Source organism: Carettochelys insculpta, chromosome 4 (genome assembly GCF_033958435.1).
Source record: "Carettochelys insculpta isolate YL-2023 chromosome 4, ASM3395843v1, whole genome shotgun sequence".
NCBI classification, from domain to species: Eukaryota; Metazoa; Chordata; order Testudines; family Carettochelyidae; genus Carettochelys; species Carettochelys insculpta.
This window is the reverse complement of record NC_134140.1, coordinates 129261935-129282272: the sequence shown is the minus strand read 5'-3', so window position 1 is coordinate 129282272 and position 20338 is coordinate 129261935. Positions and strand designations below refer to the sequence as shown.

At 42.4% G+C, this 20338-nt stretch overlaps 1 protein-coding gene across 2 annotated transcripts in view; it reads left to right on the top strand.

Moving 5' to 3' along the window:
* Window positions 1-19800, top strand: part of ADAMTS3 (ADAM metallopeptidase with thrombospondin type 1 motif 3) — a 210730-nt gene extending 190930 nt beyond the window's left edge. For both annotated transcript variants that reach the window (XM_074993798.1, XM_074993799.1), the window contains 7 exons: window positions 3184-3264; window positions 5652-5815; window positions 6126-6291; window positions 7146-7278; window positions 9238-9445; window positions 10119-10236; window positions 17041-19800. In XM_074993798.1, coding sequence (XP_074849899.1) covers window positions 3184-3264; window positions 5652-5815; window positions 6126-6291; window positions 7146-7278; window positions 9238-9445; window positions 10119-10236; window positions 17041-17624 — 1454 coding nt within the window. In that variant the 3' untranslated portion in view covers window positions 17625-19800. The remainder of the gene's footprint in view (window positions 1-3183; window positions 3265-5651; window positions 5816-6125; window positions 6292-7145; window positions 7279-9237; window positions 9446-10118; window positions 10237-17040) is intronic.
* The last annotated feature ends 538 nt before the right edge of the window (window positions 19801-20338 follow it).

The following is a 20338-nucleotide window of genomic DNA, read 5'->3' as shown; positions in this document are numbered from 1 at the left end:
TTTAAAAAAATACTTTAAAAAGATTTCTAAAATATTTAAAAAATAGGGCGGGCGTGTATTTTTTTTTACAAGCTTCTCTACTGAAATTTAAATCGATGGGCAAAAAGCATATATAAACATCTAGATGTCTGTCAGTACATGTGTGTTTGGTGTCAAGTTGGCTTTGTGTAAACTCCTGAATTATGGTGTCTTGACCAAGGGGAAAAAAATGAACACAACCACAATTCCCATATCCATTTTTGTGTGTGAAGCAGAGTATTTGGCGTAATTCTGACTTCAGTTTGCAAGTAGTTTTTAATGGAATCTTCATCTTTTTGCACATTGTTTAAAGGCAGCTGCTTAAGATGAAGTGGAGTGCATGTATGATAAGGATCAGTTGGCTGAATGGAAAAGAGGTCAAGGCTGAGATTTTACAGAGAAGTTTTAGGACCTTGCCATGCATTTTCCATTCATGTTAATGACAGCTTCAAATCCCCTGGCCTACCGTAGAAATTTCAACTGTGTCAGTTTAGCTCTTGAGTTAATGGAATATTATACTTAACACGCTTCCCTTAATAAAGATGAGCCAAAATTCAGTCCTCCTCTGATAGTCACACCCAATTAAAGTTAGATGAAATTAAGGTACCATATATTGCAGTAAAATGTGACAAGGATTCCATTGCAGCATATTGCCATTTATTTTTAATATTTTCACTGCTACATGTTCTCCAGACAAGTTGAAAGAAAAGATGTTATTTTAAAAACAAAAGATTCAGTTTATAAACTCCTTGCAAAACTCATGCCATATAAAAATGAGATTGTTTGCTCTACATCTTTTGCTGAATCAAGATTCATAAAGGGATAAATCAAGGCAAGATAGATTATGTGGGTATCACTGTAAGAAAGCATCAACTGTCTTCCAAATATCTGCAACTCAAAAGTCTGGGGGTATGATTGATATTGTTTTGGGGCTGTTTGGAAAAGGCAGCCATTAATCATTCAGTACCAAACAGATGTATTAGTACTAGCATAACATCTATTGCTTTGCAGTAACTTTGGAAAGATAGTCATTAAAAGACTAATCAAACTCTTCCAACAGGAAAACACTTAAGCAAGAGGTGCCAAAGAGAGTTCAAGTTTCTGGAAAATGAAATCTGCAAGTATCTGACTTAAAATCACCTACCTGATTTTTCATTCACACTTAGTCTTCCTTTCATTGACTATTAAAATTTGCTGGATATTTCTAACAATATTTTAGAATGCATTTTGAACTTCAGCACATATTGTAACCATGTAATTTATAGGCTACATGTGTAAAACACAGCTGGCTGACATTATAGTCAATGAAACCACAAGACTCAGTTTCCAGAACACTAATTAAAGACATTCTATTTAAGGGAAGACAAGAGGAGCATTCACGTTGCCCAAAGGAGCTCGCAATATTTCCCTCTCTGAAACAAGGGAGTCTAAAAATATTTTGGGTAAGTTTCACCTGGTTGCAGAAAGACGGGCATCCATGACAACTGCAGTATGCTTGCTACAGTTCTCACTTCCAGCTACTCACTTACAGGTATTGCAAGAACAGGCAAAACGTTTGTTTCCTATGTTTGATCACTCATCAATAAAAGGCTTGGTGTGCCCCATCTGCGCAGACTGGTATAGACCAGTCATCCGTCACCCCCTAGTGTTAATTTATCTATTCAAAGCTCTTAATTTTCTTCATCAGTTTTCCACGTTTCAGTAGTATGCTGCAGATACAGCAGCCAAGAGTACAGGTAGAACTTTGGTTCAAAAGTCCCCATAGTTAAATTTGCATTGTTAAGTGTTTATGTGCTAAGTGCAAATAAGAAATCAAATCTCGATCCATCTGTTTACAATGAATCCTATATTAGGACTGGAGTTCATAGAGTTTATTTGGAAGCACAGCAGATCAGTGAGCAACAGGTATTTATTTCTATATCATATTTTATAAGCATGGACACCTTTGAGTGATATGCAGTATATTAATGCTAAGAAGATTTTCTCAGTTAAATGCACATACGTCAAGACAAATGCACCATATAAACATGTACAGACCCTCAGTCAAAGTATGAGCAAAGAAAAATGAAAATGCTGTGTATTAAAACATTTCCATGCTGACATTGGTAAACGTGATAAAATGTGTCTACATTCAGTTCTTATAAACATGTTCTCATTTGAACCCTGCGACAACATAACTTGGTGGCCGTGGACAGAGAAAAATTGTCCTTAACTCTTGTTATTTTTCTTCCCCGTGTGGGAAGCTGAGAATATTATTGTGCTGCTCAACAACTGTCCTAAACCATTGTTCTGGGGGTAGTGTAGGGTAATTAGCAGTTATAGCCAGTGCTTTTATTTTACCTCATCAGCAGCCCCAGCCATGGTATTGGCTGAATACTGGTGCCTCATTTTTTCTTTGTTTGTTTGTTTTTTTTACAAAAAAGGCACTGGTTATAGCACAGCGCATGAATGGTCATTCTGGAGAATTTTTAACTCTACGTATCAGGTGTCGTCCCTGTAAGGGAGGAGTTGCCCCCGTTTAACTTAAGGTGTTACTGTTCGCTTGTTTTTTAAATTGAACTAAGGCCACTTTGCTTCTGTATGAGAATGTCTACAGTGGGATTAATGTACTTTAATTTATGCATATCTCATAAAGTTTAAATTCTGTCTCTCTTCCTGTTTGAAACAGAGCTATGGTAACATGAAGTAGACACCTTTCGACACCTTTAGAGTGTGCTAGCAGGCTCTGCAGTGGGGCAGTGAGAGCACTTTACAAGTCACACCTCTCTGGTGCACTTTTGCGTGGCAAGTGGCCAGACGCTTTGAGATTTGAATACCCCATAGCCCATTAAATTGTAGGGCTGAAAGATGACAGAGAAAAGCTTTCGGAAAGAACTCTTTAAATTCTAAGAAACATAGGAAACAAAATTTTGCCTGAATTGTTATGGAGTAAACATAACAAAGTAAGTGGTTAATAGGTTTGTAATGTCTTTTTTTCCCCCTAAGAGAGAAAAAAAGTGCAAAACAGCCTAATCACATCCATTACAAACCTATCTGAAACTGCCTGTAGGTTCATGGATACCCTCTTCTGCAACTAGAAGCTGGATAAGGTAGTGCGCTACTAACCATTGCTATTACTTTTGTTTTCTTCTTTGCTTTCTCCAATGACCACTACACATGCCAAAGGGTACCTTAAGATGTTTGATATCCCCCCTGGTGCTAGACATGTGTTTATCCGAGAAGATGAGGCTTCCCCTCACATTCTTGGTAAGTGTCTCTTGCCTCAGGCTTGGCCCTTGTGCATGAAAGCTAACCTCAGTCAATCAGGCATGTGCTGGAGGACCTGAGAAATGAGATAACTATCAACATAATTGTATTTATTTTACTGTAAGACATTACAAGCGAAAGGCTTAGCTGATTTCCTTGTGTATTTAAAACTGCATTCACAAGGCTGAATCCGACTTTACAAAGTAAGTAAATACGCTGGTTTCTCATCTGAATTTTCTAGAAACTCAAACTGACGCTGATCAGGACTTTAAGAAGGAGCTATTGCTGATCATGCTGAAAGTAGATTTAGTCAACTTAAAGGAACACTGTCCAATTAAAAAGTATATATGCTATTACTACATTATTTAGTATACTTCAATTTCTTACGTATGGTAAATTGTAAGCAATACCTTATATCATTGACATGGAAAGAAGCTAAAAAATCTTTTTAATTTGTAAATGCAAAAAAAAAATAGTTTCTCCCAGACAATGAAAGAGAAAACCAGTTTCACTCTTCTTTCTAGTCACAGTAGTCTCATCACTTCCACATTTCTTACGTTCTAGGGACCTGCTCCAAAGGCCCAGGGAGGTCAGTGGTAGAATTTTCTATTGATTCCAGTGGTTTCTGGATTGTTTCCTAAAATGTTGCTGGAGCATCTGTGTTGCAAACGCTGCAGGGAAGATTTTATTTGTTAAAAAAGAAATTCCACTAAAATAAAGCAAAAATCAGGAAATATTTCTGTTGGTTTTAGGGCTTGTGGAAGGTTATTTGTAGAAAACCTCCATTTTGGTTCACATGTAACCTGACCATGCACCTTTTCAATGCAAAGCTAGTCTGCTTTGATAATAAGTAGGCTTCATAGAGCTAATAAATACATGCCTTTGCATATTATTTACTGTAGTCATAGTTTACAAGATTGCTCTAGTTTTATATTATAGTTTTGTTGTGTGTTTAGAAGAATGATTTCTCTTTTTCTCTTGGTGATTGTTTTTAAAAATAATTTTTACATTAATGATTTGTAAACTTTACACTTCCAGGGTAACAGTAATAGCCACATTGTTGTGATTTCTTTCCTGTCTCACTACAGGAAACTAGCAACATGTGTCTCCCAAAGTGCATGAGCATCTTAGCTGTTTGTTGTTATTCTACTAGACATTTTTGTTGTGTCTTCTTTTCTCTCTTACATTGTTCATTTGTTGCACCTGTTTTCTAATCCTTGAATCCTACAAGTAGATGGAGAGTATTTGCAAAGTCAGCAAGTATGGGTAGGATATAAGTATACAAAAGGAAATCGCTTTTTTCAGAAAGTATTAAAAGGAAAAAAAGTCTGGCACCCTTGGGACCTGACCAGTGCCAAACCAGATAATTAACTGAACTACTGGTGGCCAATGTTGTCTAGCACAACACTTCCACTGCGCATTGGGCTCTTAGGAAACATTTGAGTAAATTAAATAACAGCACAGAACACTGAGAGCCAGGCCTGGTGCCTCTAAACAAACTTTATGGGACTATGGAAAACTTGGCCACGCCCATAGTAAGTGACTATCCAGCTAACTAAAATCATTCTGGATGATGGATGCTGTGGGACCAGAGAGTGCTGGACTAGAGAGGTTCAACCCGTAGTAATCTCTGAGCTGCAAAACCTGGGGGTTTCACAATCTAGCCAATATAAAGATGCATACTATTACTGTGTAACTATTCCATTCGGCTGGCATACCCTACAATACCCACAATACTTTAGGCCACCTACAAAACTTTCTATGAAAATTAATAGAATTGACCATTAGAAAGTTTTGGCTTGGCTCCGTGCTTTGATCATGAAGCTGAATTAATCTCGTGTAAAAGAAAATGTGTGTATCTTTCATATGTATATCTACATGTATCTGAGCCACATGGTATTGGCAACATAGACGTTGTCAGTACCCCTCTCCTCAGATGGTCCTCTGGTGCCAGGCTGGGCTTAAATGTAGGAATTGCAGCCCGCAGGCCCTGAGTTGGTGGAGCTGCAGCACTTGTCAAAGACGACTTGCTTTATATCCTTGGAAGGAGTATCATCCATTCCCCAAGCACAGATTTTTTGTGAGTTTTTTTGCCAAAACGTTCTATGCTTTAGGTTGTAGTAGGAGGCATACTAAAGAGAGATGGTTCAAGGGTGTTAAAGGGAAAACTCTGCATCTGGAATGGAAGAGACAGGAGAAATGGAGTATTTTTTTGGATTAGTAATAGCAAAATCTCCTCAGTTCCTGAGGACACCCTGTGAAACACAACATTTGAGATAGTAAGCAAAAAGAGATTTGTGTCATGCTACTTGTCAAATGTCATGCTAACTCCAATGACTACAGATTATATAACAAGAAGCACAATTATTGTTTTCGCTCCCTTTAAGCCATTAAGAACCAGGCTACAGGACACTATATTCTGAATGGGAAAGGGGAAGAAGCCAGGTCACGGTCCTTCATTGATCTTGGTGTGGAGTGGGAGTACAACATAGAAGACGACATAGAAACTCTTCATACCGATGGACCCTTGCATGATGCTGTTGTTGTATTGGTAGGTTATGCTAATGAGTTGTTTTTATTGTTACATTTGTGTGACCAAGCTACTTTATTTTTATTAAAAAAATGTTAAATGTTATACTGAGATAAATGTGTATTCTTGATGGGAAAATATGTATATAAAGGGTTTGGGGTTTTTTTTGGTTTGGGAGGGTTTTTTGAGCAAGAGAGGACTGATGGGCTGAAGTCCACACTAGCAGTAAGAGAAAGAAGTTCATAGAAGAGTTTTGTTGACATCCAGCACAAAACATCTGTGACAGGGAAAAGAGTAAATGTGCGCTCCATTTGTATTGGATCTTTGATAGGTCATTCCGCAGGAGAACGACACAAGATCTAGCTTGACTTACAAATACATCATTCATGAGGATTCAGTTCCCACCATCAACAGTAACAACGTTCTTCAGGATGAAATAGATACTTTTGAGTGGGCTTTGAAGAGCTGGTCCCAGTGCTCCAAACCTTGTGCTGGAGGTAAAGAGAGATGAAGCACCATCTAGTGGTTATGGTAAAAGAGGAGGAAGAAAAACGATGGAAGATAGGGGTGCAATGAGTGGCTGCGAAACCGTGGGCCTGCATTTTCAAAGGTGTTCTTTACGCATCTGGTGCTGTGGTTTCTGGGTTGCCCAAGATGAGATACTATAAAATGTCTCCTATCTCATGAAGGTGTCCAAATTGGGCAGCAAAAAACTGCTGGATTCCAAAATCAGCTAGTCACTTTTCGAAACTTAGATCTTCATGTATTGTGTTTTTTCTCTGTGGTATGAACTTTCGGTGACATGTGCAGTACTCTTTACAGTTAGAAAGGGAATTATCATAGTGCCACCGTAACTTGAATTACTCCAAACAGAACGTGCATAGGCGGTGTTTCCTAATGGATAGGTCCCCAGACTGAGACTGAGACTAAGAAACATGGGTACTGCTTGCAGATCAGCCACTCACTTGCTGTGTGAATCTGGGTAACTCATTTCTCTTTTCTGTTCCCCTTGGGTAAAATTGTATTGCTTGAGCGATCCCCAGGTGGTTGGATTTTGATTATTATAATGGTTTCTTCTGGCCTTAAATCTATTAAAAACAGCAACAGTGCCATTAAAATCATGATATAATATACTGTAGAGTTACTTCACATACTTCAGAATTTTCTATCCCCAAACCATTTTGTGCTTGACATTTTTAATGAACAGCAATAGTATTCAAATATAGTCTAACTGTCATATAGATAATCATAAACTAATTCACAAACGCCTCATTTAAACAAAAGTATTTTAGAAGGGCCAGGACATTTTTACGAATTTTCACACAAAATTACTTTCTGAAATATTTTCAAGGTTTCCAATACACAAAATATGGGTGCCGCAGGAAAAGTGATAACAAAATGGTTCATCGCAACTTCTGCGAAGCCAGCAAAAAACCAAAGCCTATTCGTCGAATGTGCAATCTGCAGGAATGCACACAGCCACTGTAAGTATTGGTGAACAAGATGTGAGTCTCAAGTGACAGAAGTCGTGCCTGTAAGGAATCATAGGAGAGGAAAGTGGTGAATAGCTTTCATGAAGTCAAGAAGGCAGATTTCAGTAAACTTGGAAAATTGGTAGGTAAGATCTCACGAGATACAAGTCTAAGGGAAAAAAAGTTCAAGAGAGTTGGCAGTTGTTTTGAGTATTTGAGGCCAAAATAGAAGATTTACTTAGATTGTCAATAGCCTATGCTCCAAAATGTTGGAGTGGAAAAGGCTTACTACACTACTAGATGGCTCCAGTTTGTCAAGATCTGACAAAATATGTATTAGACTACTTAAGGAACTGCCTGAAGAGATTTCTGGACCACTAGCACTTGTGGGACAGAAGAGATCTCAGACTACTAATAAAGGGGGAAATATAGTGCCTATTTGTAAAAGAAAAATAAAAAAAGGCGGCGTGGGGGGGAGGGGAATAAGGAAAACCCAGGGAATTATAGACCAGTCGGTTTAACTTCAGTACTGGTAAAGAAAATGGAGCAAATAATCAAGCAATCAATTTACAAGAACTTAAAAGAAACTAATGTGATAAGTAACAGTCAACAAGGATTTCTCAAGAACAAATCATGTGAAACTAATGTAATATACTACTTTGACAAGGTAACGAGCCTTGTGGATGGGAGGAAGACAGTAGTTGTGACAGATCTCGAATTTAGAAAGCCTCTTGATATTTTCTGCTATGACCATCTCACAAGCAAACTAGAGAAATATAGCCTGGGCAGACCTTCTTTCAAGGTGGGTGCACAAATGAATGGAAAACTGCACTCAGAAGGTAGTTATCTGTGGTTCACAGTGAAGCTGAAACATCATATTGAGTGGGGTTACACAGGGTGCTCTGGTTCTGTTCAGTGTGCTCAAATGACTTTGATAATGGCATAGGAGTATACTTATAAAGATTACAGATGATATCAAGCTGGGAGGTGTTGCAAGTTAAGTTCTGTTAGTTAAGTTCTGGAACAAATTATTTAGGGAGCTTATTGGATCTTCATCATTGGAGGTTTGTAGGTAATGGTTAGACGAACACCTGTTGGTGAGATTGAGATAATGCTTAGTCCTGCTTCAGTGAAGAGGAGTGGACCGGATGACCTATCAGGGTCCCTTCCAGCCCTAAATTTCTGCAATTCTGTGGGTTGAAAAATAAACAATGGAGTTGGAAGCCACACCAAGCCTGGCTCAGGGCATTGCTGTTAAATACAGGACGTTGTTCCCATCTCATGGCAGTTTTGCGCCTGTCTGAAAAGAATGCGATGGTTGTATCATTTCAGTTCTTAATAGATACCTGGCACTCTTGACAGCACATTCAGGACGGAGGCCAAAGGATGACTAGGCACCACATTTTTAAACAGCCCTCTTCCATTTAGAGGTGCACTCCTGAAGCTAAACTGGGATTTAATTGTAGTGGATGGCTGACAATGGATGGATTGCATCCTCTGTACGTAGGCAAGATACATGCTCTCTCTATGGCTGCCAGTTTCATTTCTTTCATGAGCACTTGAAAAAATGAAAGTAATCTTGACAGCCCTCACTTCTCTGTTGCTCAGAGCACAACCATGGATGTGTGTAAACCCTAATGTAAAACCCCCATTGAATTTAGCAGGGGCAAAACCAATTTAAAAATGAAGCGCCCTGTGGGAAGCAGCGGGATGTGGAAGAGAGGTAAGCGTCTGCTGTAGAATTCTAAAGGTTGGGTTTTTAACAACTTTCTGTAAAAATTCTCGCTCTCTGTGAGATTCCATTGGATTTTCCTTACGGGATGCTTTAGTATTCCAAGATAAGCCCTTGAGTCAAGATGACTTGCACATCAAACCAAGCAGAATTTAAACGGTCCCTAATCAGCTACTGTCCAGTGGGATAGATAAATAGATTAAGTGTGTGATGGGCATTTTCATTTTCAACCCTCCCAGCTGGATAGCAGATGAATGGGAACACTGCACAAAAACCTGCGGAGGCTCCGGTTACCAGATCCGGGCTGTGCGCTGCATTCAGCCTCGTCACGATGGCACAAACCGCTCAGTCCACATCAAGTACTGCAGTGGGGATCGTCCTGGGAGCCGCCAGCCATGCAACAGGACACCCTGCCCTGCACAGTGGAAAGCCGGGCCCTGGGCTGAGGTGGGCAAGCCGCATTCTACTACAGATTCTACAGCTTTGTAGCTGACAGAGCTTTTCTCAGCAATAACAGCTTTACCTTTGTCAGCACCACCTGCCTGTAGTGTCAAAACTGCTTTGGAGTTAAGGGCTCTCTGGCTGCAACTTTTTTGAATTTCAAAGAATTAAAGCAACCACAGGCTGTGACATCTCTGTGATTCTGGGGAAAGCGCTCTGATACACCCCGGAAATCGCAGTGTCCAATTCTGCAAAACTAAGTAAAAAAAAAAAAATTCCCATAGGCAAAAAATGTTCACCAACGTCTTTTGTTGGTACCTGCAGCAAAGCTATGGGAATTTTTTGCAGGGTTTTGATTTGTTTTGGTGATTTTTTTTATCTCTGCTCATGTCACAGCATTAATATTCCCTTCATACTTTGTAAGAACAGAAGTTACATTTCTGCTGGAGACAGATGCCTGGGAAAGGCTTGCTTTGTGCGCTACCCACACTGAGCATCACAGCAGGGTCTTGCAGCCTAATTTATGCCCCCTGAGGCAGCCTACAAAACCACCCTATCAAAGGAGAGAATTTACAGCACACCCTGAAGGTCATTTCTATCAGGCTGCGTAGGCTTTGTGACATACCAGGTTGCTACTGCCTGTTTCTGGGAAAGTGAAATACATGTTTCTGTTCTGAAGTGTTCTGTGACCTGCGGGGAAGGAACTGAGTCCAGGCAGGTTACGTGCCGTGCTGGGGACCAGTGTGATGGAGAAAAACCTGAATCCACGAGGGTTTGTAAGCTCGCTCCCTGTAATGGTAAGTAAACTCCTTGAATAACTGGAACAACTACTACTTCAAAGCAGAGCTGGTTCTGATTGGCTTAAGTGTGAATTACACATTGCAAAAAAAAAAAAAAAAAAAAAAAAGAAGTCAAACATCTATCTACCTACCTACCTACCTACCCATCTATCTTTTCACAGTATTTATGAAAAATAAGTTTATTCTGCTCTTGCTACAGGCAGTTCACATGGCCCAGTCACAACTGATGGATGTGACTCTCCTTCCCTTATACCTCTTTTCTTCTAGGCAGTGGTGTGCTCACCTGTGAGGAGGACCATTGTGAAATTCCCCATCCTGCTCACTTTTAAACCCTGTGCTTCTCCTCTCAGCTCCCCACCTGGTCCACGCTGCAAAGCCAAGCCCTGCTGTAGGCGAGCCCGCTGACAGGAAGGGGAAAGACCTGGCAGGCAACTGCATAGGGACCTAGCATTTCGAGGTGGCCTGGAGCTCCCACACACCACAGCTTTGTTCACTGCAGCAGGGGCAGCACCTGGGAGCCCTGGACCCCTTGGAAATGCTGCAGGAGCGTCACTCTGCTGCTCAGTGCAGCTTCTGAGGGCACAGCAGGGGGGCAGCGCTGAGCTCCAGGCAGTGCTAAGGGCTGACTGCCCTTGGCCACACCCCTTCTGCCCAAGGCTCCACCCCTTCAAGGGGCTTGGAGCCCGGCCCCTGCCCCACACATTTTGCCCCTGGTGGCTGTCAGGTCCACTCACTGCGGGTGTTTCCCTCAAACTCTGCACTCTCCACCACATACCCATCTCACTCTGACTGCAGTCTAGGAGGCTGCTAGCTCTGCTCTCGTACATGCTGCTTCTTTGCCTTGCACCATTACCCCCCTTCAACCCCCCCCCCCCACACACACACACATGCCACAGGCCCTAAGCCCAGGAGGCAGCCTCCTGGAGCTGCCAGACAGCATTGGTCTGGGAGGACCCCAGGCACTACCAGGGAGCCTCGTGCCTCCGTGGCAGCTGGACAAGCTCTGGAGAAACTGGGGGTAGGGGGAAACAGAACCTGCTCCAGCTGGCACAGTTCCCATAGTAACTGGACATTTAGTGACCAGTCACCACAGTGCTCCTGCAGCTTGGCCAGGGAGAGAGACTGAAGGGAACAGAAGCAACAGGCTGCTGCTGGCAGACAGCTGATCTCCTTCCCAGCCACAGGGGGCTGCTTGGCCTTTCCTGCTGGCAGAGGCCTCCAGCAGGGCTACATGAGCAAGTTTGCTCCCCTCCCTCCCCAGCCCCAACCCTGCCAGACCAGTCAGGCCTAAATAATAGGAGGACCTAAGATTGTGTCCTTATTAGCCTAATGGTTAATCCGACCCTGCTATAGAACTTTAATTTTAGCTTTTAACAGCTTTGTTTTCTGGGCTATCGTGTACCAACAGCTTTGTTTTCTGGGCCATCTGAGAGACAAGATGCAGTTTAAGCAGATGCTAATAATTTTGTGAATACCAAGCTTGCTGCAGTGTTGTGATGCTACACACAGATAAGCATGCTGTACTTTTGGACTGCCATGCTACAAAATACATCTTTTGTTTTAAACTGGAATTTTCTTCCCACTGAAAGGGATCCTGCTTTCACCTTTTAATTTTGCACATATAATTTACATAAGAACAGCTGAAGCATGACACTGACCATGTGGAAAACATGGCTGAGATCTTCAGTAACCTGTGTCTGAAATCCACCTGTAGGCATCTAAACAAGTTTGGTCTCATTTTCAAAGCTGTTCCTCACTCTCATCTCCTGTTAACTTCAAAGGCAGTTACAGGCGTTCAGTACTTCTGAAAATCAGGCTCCTCTCTGAGGGTGCATAAGGACTGTTTGAAATGACTTAAGTTCTATTTACAGAAGCTTTATCGCTGCTGCTAACCCAGAAAGAATCCTGCTGTAAACGCTAGGGGGAAGCAGAGCTTTAGCTATTGTGCAGAGAAACAACATTAAAATTCTTCTGCATCAAGGGAAAGCTGTTTCCTTGTGAAGGGACCTTTTCTGCCTTAAAGACTAGACTTCCACAATAAGAGACTGAAGTGTTGATCCTGCAGATTATTTGCACGTGCTCAGCTTTGCTCAAGAGTAATCCTCGTCACTTCTTAACCAGGTGGGTAAGTGTGGAGTCAGGGCCTGAGCTTCTGCCTCAAATGATTTGAGTGCAAGTTAGACATTCAAAGTGGAGGGAGAAAGCTTTTTATTCTCAGGGGAGGCTGATATTAATGTGTTACCATGGGGGGAGGGCTTGCTTGGATTTGTGCGTACACATTTCTGTAATGGAGGCTGGGATTTTCAGAAGTGCTAAAGTATGGAAGGTAGCAGTGAGATCTGGGCAGCTCACTTCTTTTGAACAGCCTAGCCCTCTATTTCATATACAGCCAACATTGTAACCAATGGCAGCAGAAAGAGGATCGACACCTACATTTTCCCCAACCTAGTCCACAAAATCCCAGAGGAGATACCAGACCAAGAAAGTCATATGATCCAAATATTCCTTCTCAAAATATTATGTAAGGTGAAGCCATAGGAACTTCTGAGTTAAATCCCCTGACCAGTAATATGAGGGTAGAACATTTCTAGGCAGTAAAGATTCCATGCTAGAGGATTACTTATTTGTAATGTCATGGTTCATCTCCATCATTAAATTTGTTCTACTGGAGAGTTAATTGTCACAGCCTTATAAATTACTGAACCTCCCCTGCAGTATTATATCCTCATGGATGAATAGGAGTTTGCTGTTTGGCAGAACTGAATCCCAGATGGAGTTCACTTCTGTATAGATCCCAAGCACAAAGTTTCCATGGGACTTAAGTGATGGATGGCCCTTGTGGTGACCATCAGTGCAGGGCTGAAATTCACCCCCACTACAAATTGTTTGTTTTTATTTTATAACTTTATAAAACACACCCATTGCTGAAGTGCCTGAGTACATGAGGTGTGTATTAGTCCCTGGGGTTATGGTTACACTAGCAAGTTTTGCCATCAAAACCCCAGTTTTGTTGACAAAACTAGTGGAACGCCCAGACACAGAATAGGATTTGTCGCCTGCGTCTCGACAAAACCTGGCATGCCCACTGACAACCTTCTGCCTCTCCCAGATGAGGAGGAGCGCTTTTGTTGAAAAAGAGCTGTGTGGATGCTGGGGGGGGCGGGCAGGGGGGCTTCTCTCAACAGAGAAGACAACCAGAACAATGGGCAGACCTATCTGATGTGTTTCCAAGTGCCTGATTTGTCAAGAGACCAGAAGGCAGTCCGGCTATTTTGTAGACAGAGCCGAGCGCTCTCCCGATTGGCTTTTGTGTGTGGCCACACTCTGTTGACAGAAGTTTTGTGAGGAAATCTTTTCCGACAGTGATTTCTGTCTATAGATTGTCAGAACTAGGTGCCTCTCCACCTGTCTGGGCAGCTCCCGTCCGGCCCTGGGTAGCCGACCGAAAGGCGAGACCCTGTCCTACCAAAGGGGTTCCCAGGAAACTACCCTCAAGGATGGACGTTAGGCAAGACCTGCCCCGCTCCCGCCGAAGTGAGGAGACTGGGGTTGTGCACGTGGACTCCACCTGAGTCCCCTGGCAGGCAGTGGCTGGCCCGGGAAAACAGAGGCTGGGTACTAATTTAAAGGTGCAACAAGATAACAATTTATTTAAGGACAACAAACACTAACAAATACTAACTGTAACCAATTATGTATCTAACATCAACTATAACTATGTAACTATATATTGTTTGAAGTAGCTAAGCACTTACAAATAACATTAACTCCATTGCAAGAGACCCGTATTGAAAAGTTTATTGTTCCAGAAGGCAAAAGGTGAATTAGTTAGAGATGAGTTGGTGAAGTGGGAGTAGGTCCTTGAAGTCCCGTATTGTTTCCCTTAAGAGGTGGGGTGAGGGCGCTACTCCTCGCCTCCTACCTGGGGCCGGGTCGCTACTCTGGCCCAAAATGCGGCTGGTGCTGGGGAGGCCGCAGCTCTCCGCCAAAAGCCCAGCCTAATTGCCCAGGAGCCCTTACACTCACTCCAGGGTTGAGTGGGAAGCCAGGAGGCCAGTAATTGGCAAGGCCAGACTACCTGGCTATGGGAGGATGTAGGTAAGTAAGGGAAGGTAAAGGGAGGTAATGCCTCCACCCCTATACAATTTAACAGGTATAATACTGCAACGAATGGTAAATATTCAATTACTATTATCTAAAAACTCTATACTACTAATACTAATTACTTAGGCTAACAATTAACTATTAATTAAGTGTGTGCCCAGTTGGCTACTTGAATATGGGTGTTAAGGCCCGGCCCTATGGGGTTGAGCCCCCAGGCACTACCCTCCCCACCCCCGTCAGAAGAGGGTACAGTGAGGGTATGACCCTCACCCCCCTACGAGGGGTCCCAGCACCCTAGGTCTGTGGGTTTTCCTTAAGATTTGTGTAGTATGTCTATTTTGCTAGTCTTTAAAGTGCTACTTGACTGCTTTTTGTTTTGATAGTGTATAGACTAGCACGGCTTACTCTCTGTTACTATGTAGTATGTCTGTATCTATAACGAGGCACCGGGCTTATGCCATGGGCCTGAGCGGAATTATACGTTTCTCGATGTCCAGTCCGGTGTGTGAGTCCAATCCAGTAGTGATGTGTCAGGTGGAATGTCTCGATGTATAGAGCGGCGTGGGCGATGTTAAGGCCGGAGCGACGACGGTGGTGTTGGCAGACCCTTGCTTGCGCCCCCGGATATGCAGTACCTCCCACTGGAGTGGGGGGCCAGTTCGCCACCCAGCGGCCTGGCCGAAGAGTCTGCTTGCCGCTCCTAGATGCAAGCGTGAGCTAGCGAGCAGTGAGGCGCACTGGCACGATGATGCCGCTTCACAGCTCAGCTGCTCTTGAGGCAGGCTGCGCTGCGGTGTTCAGCTCTAGGCAACGCCGCCCAAGGGGCAGACACCGCTGTGATTTCAGCTCTTTGCTCGCTTCTTGAGCTGGCCTCGGGATCAGCGGACTCCTGTTGGCCACGCTCTCCCGTATAGGGTCTGCAGAATCCTTGCCCTCAGTACCCAAGGGCCCTGAATGCCAGGACCAGCCTGACTTATATAGACAGAGTTCATGCATCATTCATGAGGTAATTATCATATGAAAGTTCTGAGCACCTGTTCTCAAACAGGTCCTCCGGGCTGGGGAAGTTTCCAGAAACTGCCCACCTGTGCCCAATCAGGAGCCTGGAATTCAAATCCATGATCATGAATTATTCATGAGTTCACGTTACCGGGCAAACCAGTTGACACAGAGTGACCGTTGCAGGGGGCTGCTAAATGGCAGCCTATGTATCTTTAGATTCTACCTGTACCTGCATTGATGTTTAATGGCCAAAGGCTTGTTTCCCCTGGCCCACGGGGACGATAATGCCCAAGGGATAAAAGTCCCTGACATAGATGACTGTAGTGTAACCATAGCCCAGGAGTTTATAAATGTGTACGATGAGGCTTTAGGCAAAATAGATGGAAAATGCATTAAGACAAAACATCTATTAAAACAACGGGCAAGGAAACCTGTATGGTAATACTACAGTTTTAAATAACAGATGTACCATGAGCACAGAGCTATAGGAGGATATTGTACAGTGGTGAGGCAAACATAAATACATGCATCCGAATCATGCCCTTCTGTTGCAATAGGGCAGTATGTGGCATTGATTCTATTATTGACCCTTCTTATTCGACATTCTTCTGAGTGCCTGGGAACATATTCTCCCTGTATGCCCAGTTCAAAGATTTGGGCCATGATTTTTACTAGAGCGAAGCCTTTCAAGGGGTCAAAATAGAATCAAGTGCCCAATGTCTATTAATTTTCATTTAATCATAATGGTAGGTGGTTCTCATTATTTCTGAGGGTCATGTATTCAAATAGAATCTCTGCTTTCCAGTGTGGTTCTAAATAGGGTTTGGAAATAAGTATATTGCTATGTTTTTGTGCACTCCAGTTATTATAGGATGTTCTGTAAGCTTTTATATTCAGACTGCTCTGTAATTATTTTTTGTTTCAATTTTCACGTCACTTGCTCTTCGCTTAATTATGGCTTGCAAGCATTTGAGCATCCTAAAGCATTAGGTACTTTTTAGGTAAATATCAGGTCATTCCACCATGATTTAAATTGGAGCAGTCACCCCTTTTGGAGCATTAAACTGTTACCATGTAGTTTCAGGTGGTTCTCTTCACTGAAAACTAACCATTCTGTAGCACTACAGCATGAAAACGTGTAGCATTTTTTTCTCTCCCCCCATATTTCATAACGAAAGTTGTCTGCCATCAGCTTTCTCCTTCCATGGTCTCCAAATAACCTCTGGCTTATTTCTAGGTTTAGTTAATTTCCATATTTACTGGGACACTGGTGCCTTTTCACCGATCTTAGCATCCCCAGTAACTTCTATGGTAATTGTTAGCCTCTGCTAAAAGTACCTTCTAGTAGCAATAAAGATTCTTTAAAGAACCAGTTGCTTTCTCACATACTCCCACCCTAGTGACCCTGAAACGAATAACAAAATAGGAAAAGGAGAATTTTTACCATTTAACCAAAAGAAGACAACAATCTATATACTGAACAAGAAATGGTGAAATAATTGGTGCAGGACCAGAGACCCCATAAAGGGCCTGATTCTCAGAAGACAGGTGCTGAACACTGTCTGAAAAATCAGGTCTCTTTCCAGTATCTCAGGTTTGGCACCTGGTCATCAGTCACTTGGGCCTCTAAACTTTCGAAGTGCCAGCCTGTTTGCTTTCCCCAGGTGTACAACCCCCTTTGTGCTTGTTTTGCAGATGAGCCCTGCCTGGGAGACAAGTCAATATTCTGCCAGATGGAAGTGCTTGCTCGCTATTGCTCCATCCCTGGCTATCACAAGCTGTGCTGCGAATCTTGCAGCGAGCGCAGCCCCACCCTCCCACCTCCTTACCTTCCTGAAGCTGCTGAAACCAAAGAGGAAGTGATGTTCCACCCCAGCGGCCTACCTAGGGTCTTGCCCTTGCCGACATCTTTAATACCTCAGCATGCAGAGGCTGCTGATGAGGGCAGAAGTTCTGTAGGCAGGAGGCCTCCTGTGCAAGAGGGCACAGATGTACGTGTGTCGACATCAAATAGCAAGTCCAAAGGTGGTGAGTTACCTCAGAAGAGAGCTTACCAAGCAGGAAGTCAGACTTCTGTGCCAGTCCAGATGCCAAATCAGTCATCTGCCAAGATGGGCAGGCTCAGTCCCCATAATGCATCAGCTCTGGCAGCCCTGGTTCCCATGGTAGCAGTCAACAACACATCTGCAAGTGCTCTTTCTTCAGCTAGAACCTCAAGGAGAAACGAGAAGCATGTTGAACAGAGACGTGCTTTGAGCTCACCCACAGTAGAAAGATGAAAGCGAAGGAGAAGAGGAGAATAGTAACTGAAATCTTTTGTTCAGGACACCATGGTGCATGCTGCTTTCTAAAAGCACGACTCATGACAGATCATCAGCTCATTCTAGTTGTAAATAAAAAAAGAGTAAGTGCTGGTTCACTTTCTAGTTGCTGCCATCCTCCTACACTTTGTTCTTCTGGTGAGCTTGAATGCCTCGGAAGAAAGCACCAAAGAATCATCACATCAGCGAAAGAAAGTTGTCTAGCATGGTGGTCATTCTCTAGTACAAGAAAAGTGTCTACAGCCTACTTTGCACATCAGCTAATTACTTGTATTTTTTAAGATCACATGTAGGGCGGGAAAAAACACACTACCACAACCAGTATCAAAAGTTTACACTTCTACAAGAACATTTTTGCAGTGGAACAACAGAGTCCATAAGACTTGTATTGCTAATTTATCTATATAAACCAATATTGTATGAGCAACATTTCAGCTGTTTTGTGTGTGTGTGTGTGTGTATATACTGTATATTGCAGAAAATTCAGTATTATTTTTAAAAGTGTTGTGCTGTCAAGCGATTGTTTACCTATGTTACATTTCTGGACATTTCCTAGGTGCCTGCCATTGAGTACTGCCTTCCTTACATTCCGGGAGTTGATTTTCAAAGCAGCATTTTAATAAAGAGAGAAGCTCCATTTTAATATGGATTACAGCTACTGACCTTGGGAAGATTTGTTTGTAATATCACCAATGTGATTTTTTTTGGGGGTGGGGGTGGAACTGCCATCTTACTGACCCAACCCTACTTGTCGTCTACCAAATAAAATGTCTGTTCAGCAACTGTGCTAGTGAAATCAACGCTAATACCCCTACGCTATACTTAGCCGGCATTGCTTAGGTCTACAACCAGCAGTGCCTTCTTTGCATTCTCCTGTTGCCGAAGAGGGGCAGACTAGCGCAGTACGTGAGAAAAGTAACTGTGTATATAAGTACTGTACTGTTCACATGACAAATGTGAGTTGTGTTCTCTGGATGAGCTGTTTGTTTCTGAAGCTGAAAGAGCATTAAGAGCTAGAATAGGCATTAACAAGAAGTAGCTGTGGCAAGACTTAAAATGGATGTTTTTCCTGTTTAAAGCATGGGTGTAAGGGTGAGAGATATTTATTTTTCAGCATGGTTCACCTCAAATCTCCATAACCACAATGCATCTGACTGCAATAATTTGCTAGTAATTTATGTCAATAACCATCTTTCTCAGTTCATCCAGTCATGCTCTCTCCTGTGTGTTGCTGTAAAGTACTTGTATATAGGATTGAGAACTAAAGATATTTATTAAAAGTTGAACTCTTGATAGTATTTTATGTACTAAGTATTTACACTAATAGCAGTGACTTTTTTGCCAGGATGAAATAGGGAGATGTAATTAGGTACATGTACATGGTACGTCATATGCGTAGAACAGAAATTTAAGCTAACTACTGTAGAATTGTTGGTCTGATTTCTTTTTAAAAAATTGATGGCAATGTTTTTTTCTATTGCAAGCATCTTTAGGTTTTCACATAGTTTACTCAAGTTTGATGTGCAATTTTTGTTTTTCTGCACAAAGAAAGATTTGTTCTGCCTTAGCACAACTGTTTAGTAAAACAGTGAGTTTGTAGTACTAAGAACGCTATGAAATATCTGAGGACTCTGTGGATCACATTCTGGAAACAAAAATGTATACAGTCATTTTGCAGGGTTGCTGAAATGATGGTAGAATGCAAATCTCTTTCAGGAGACCCTAGTGTAAACTAGAATATAGGTAAAGTAACCCTCAGAAGATAATAGGCTCACACTATGCAAGGTCTGTCTTGCATTATGATGTGTGTAATCTAATCCACTGAAGTGTTCACTTGATGCCTGTAAAGAATTGCTGCTACTTCTATGCAAGGCTTTTGAAGGTCTAAAGAAATTAGCATTATATAGATTGCGTACAGACAATCCCTGAGCCTCAAACAGACCATTAGGATATGTTTGCTTCCTTGGAATTCCCCAGAAACCAAATTCTTTCTCTGTCTTGCACATATATGCAATATGGATGTAGATATTCCTGGTACCTTTTTCTTTTACCAAGCTAATTTCTCCTTCATTAAAGTGTACACTACTGATACTGTTTGTTGTTATTGGGGAGCACGTAGCAATAAAAAACTTTAACATAAATGCCACTCTACTGTGGGTTTGGTTTTTGGCTTAAGCTTAAGCAGAGGCAGATTTATTTCCTTATCCAGTTTTTGGACTTCTCAAAAAATGTGAATTTGAACTTATTTTATTTAAAACAATTCAAAAACACAGCCAACCTCCTGGGCTACTTTGAGATAGACAACAGTCCTGGAGAGACCAAGGGAACATCACAAAAGAGATAGGGCCATATGTTCTCTAGTCCCAAGATCTGCTCAGCACAGAAGGGAGTGAGGTCTTGACACTATAGGCCGACAGGTACCAGCCCCTGTGTAAGTTGACTTGGTCTTACAACAGCTAGGTCTTGTCTATAAGGGTATGTCTGCAGAGCAGGTAGAAAGATCATGGCAGCAAGCCTCAGTACCTGGGATCAGAGGAGATGGGTTTGTGCTACAGGGCTAAAAGTAGCAGTGTAGAGTGGAGGCGCAGTCTGGAGACCTATCCCCTGTATGCGGCGTTTCAGAGCCCAAACACCAGTCTGATTCTCAACATCTGCCGCTTTTAGCCCCGTCA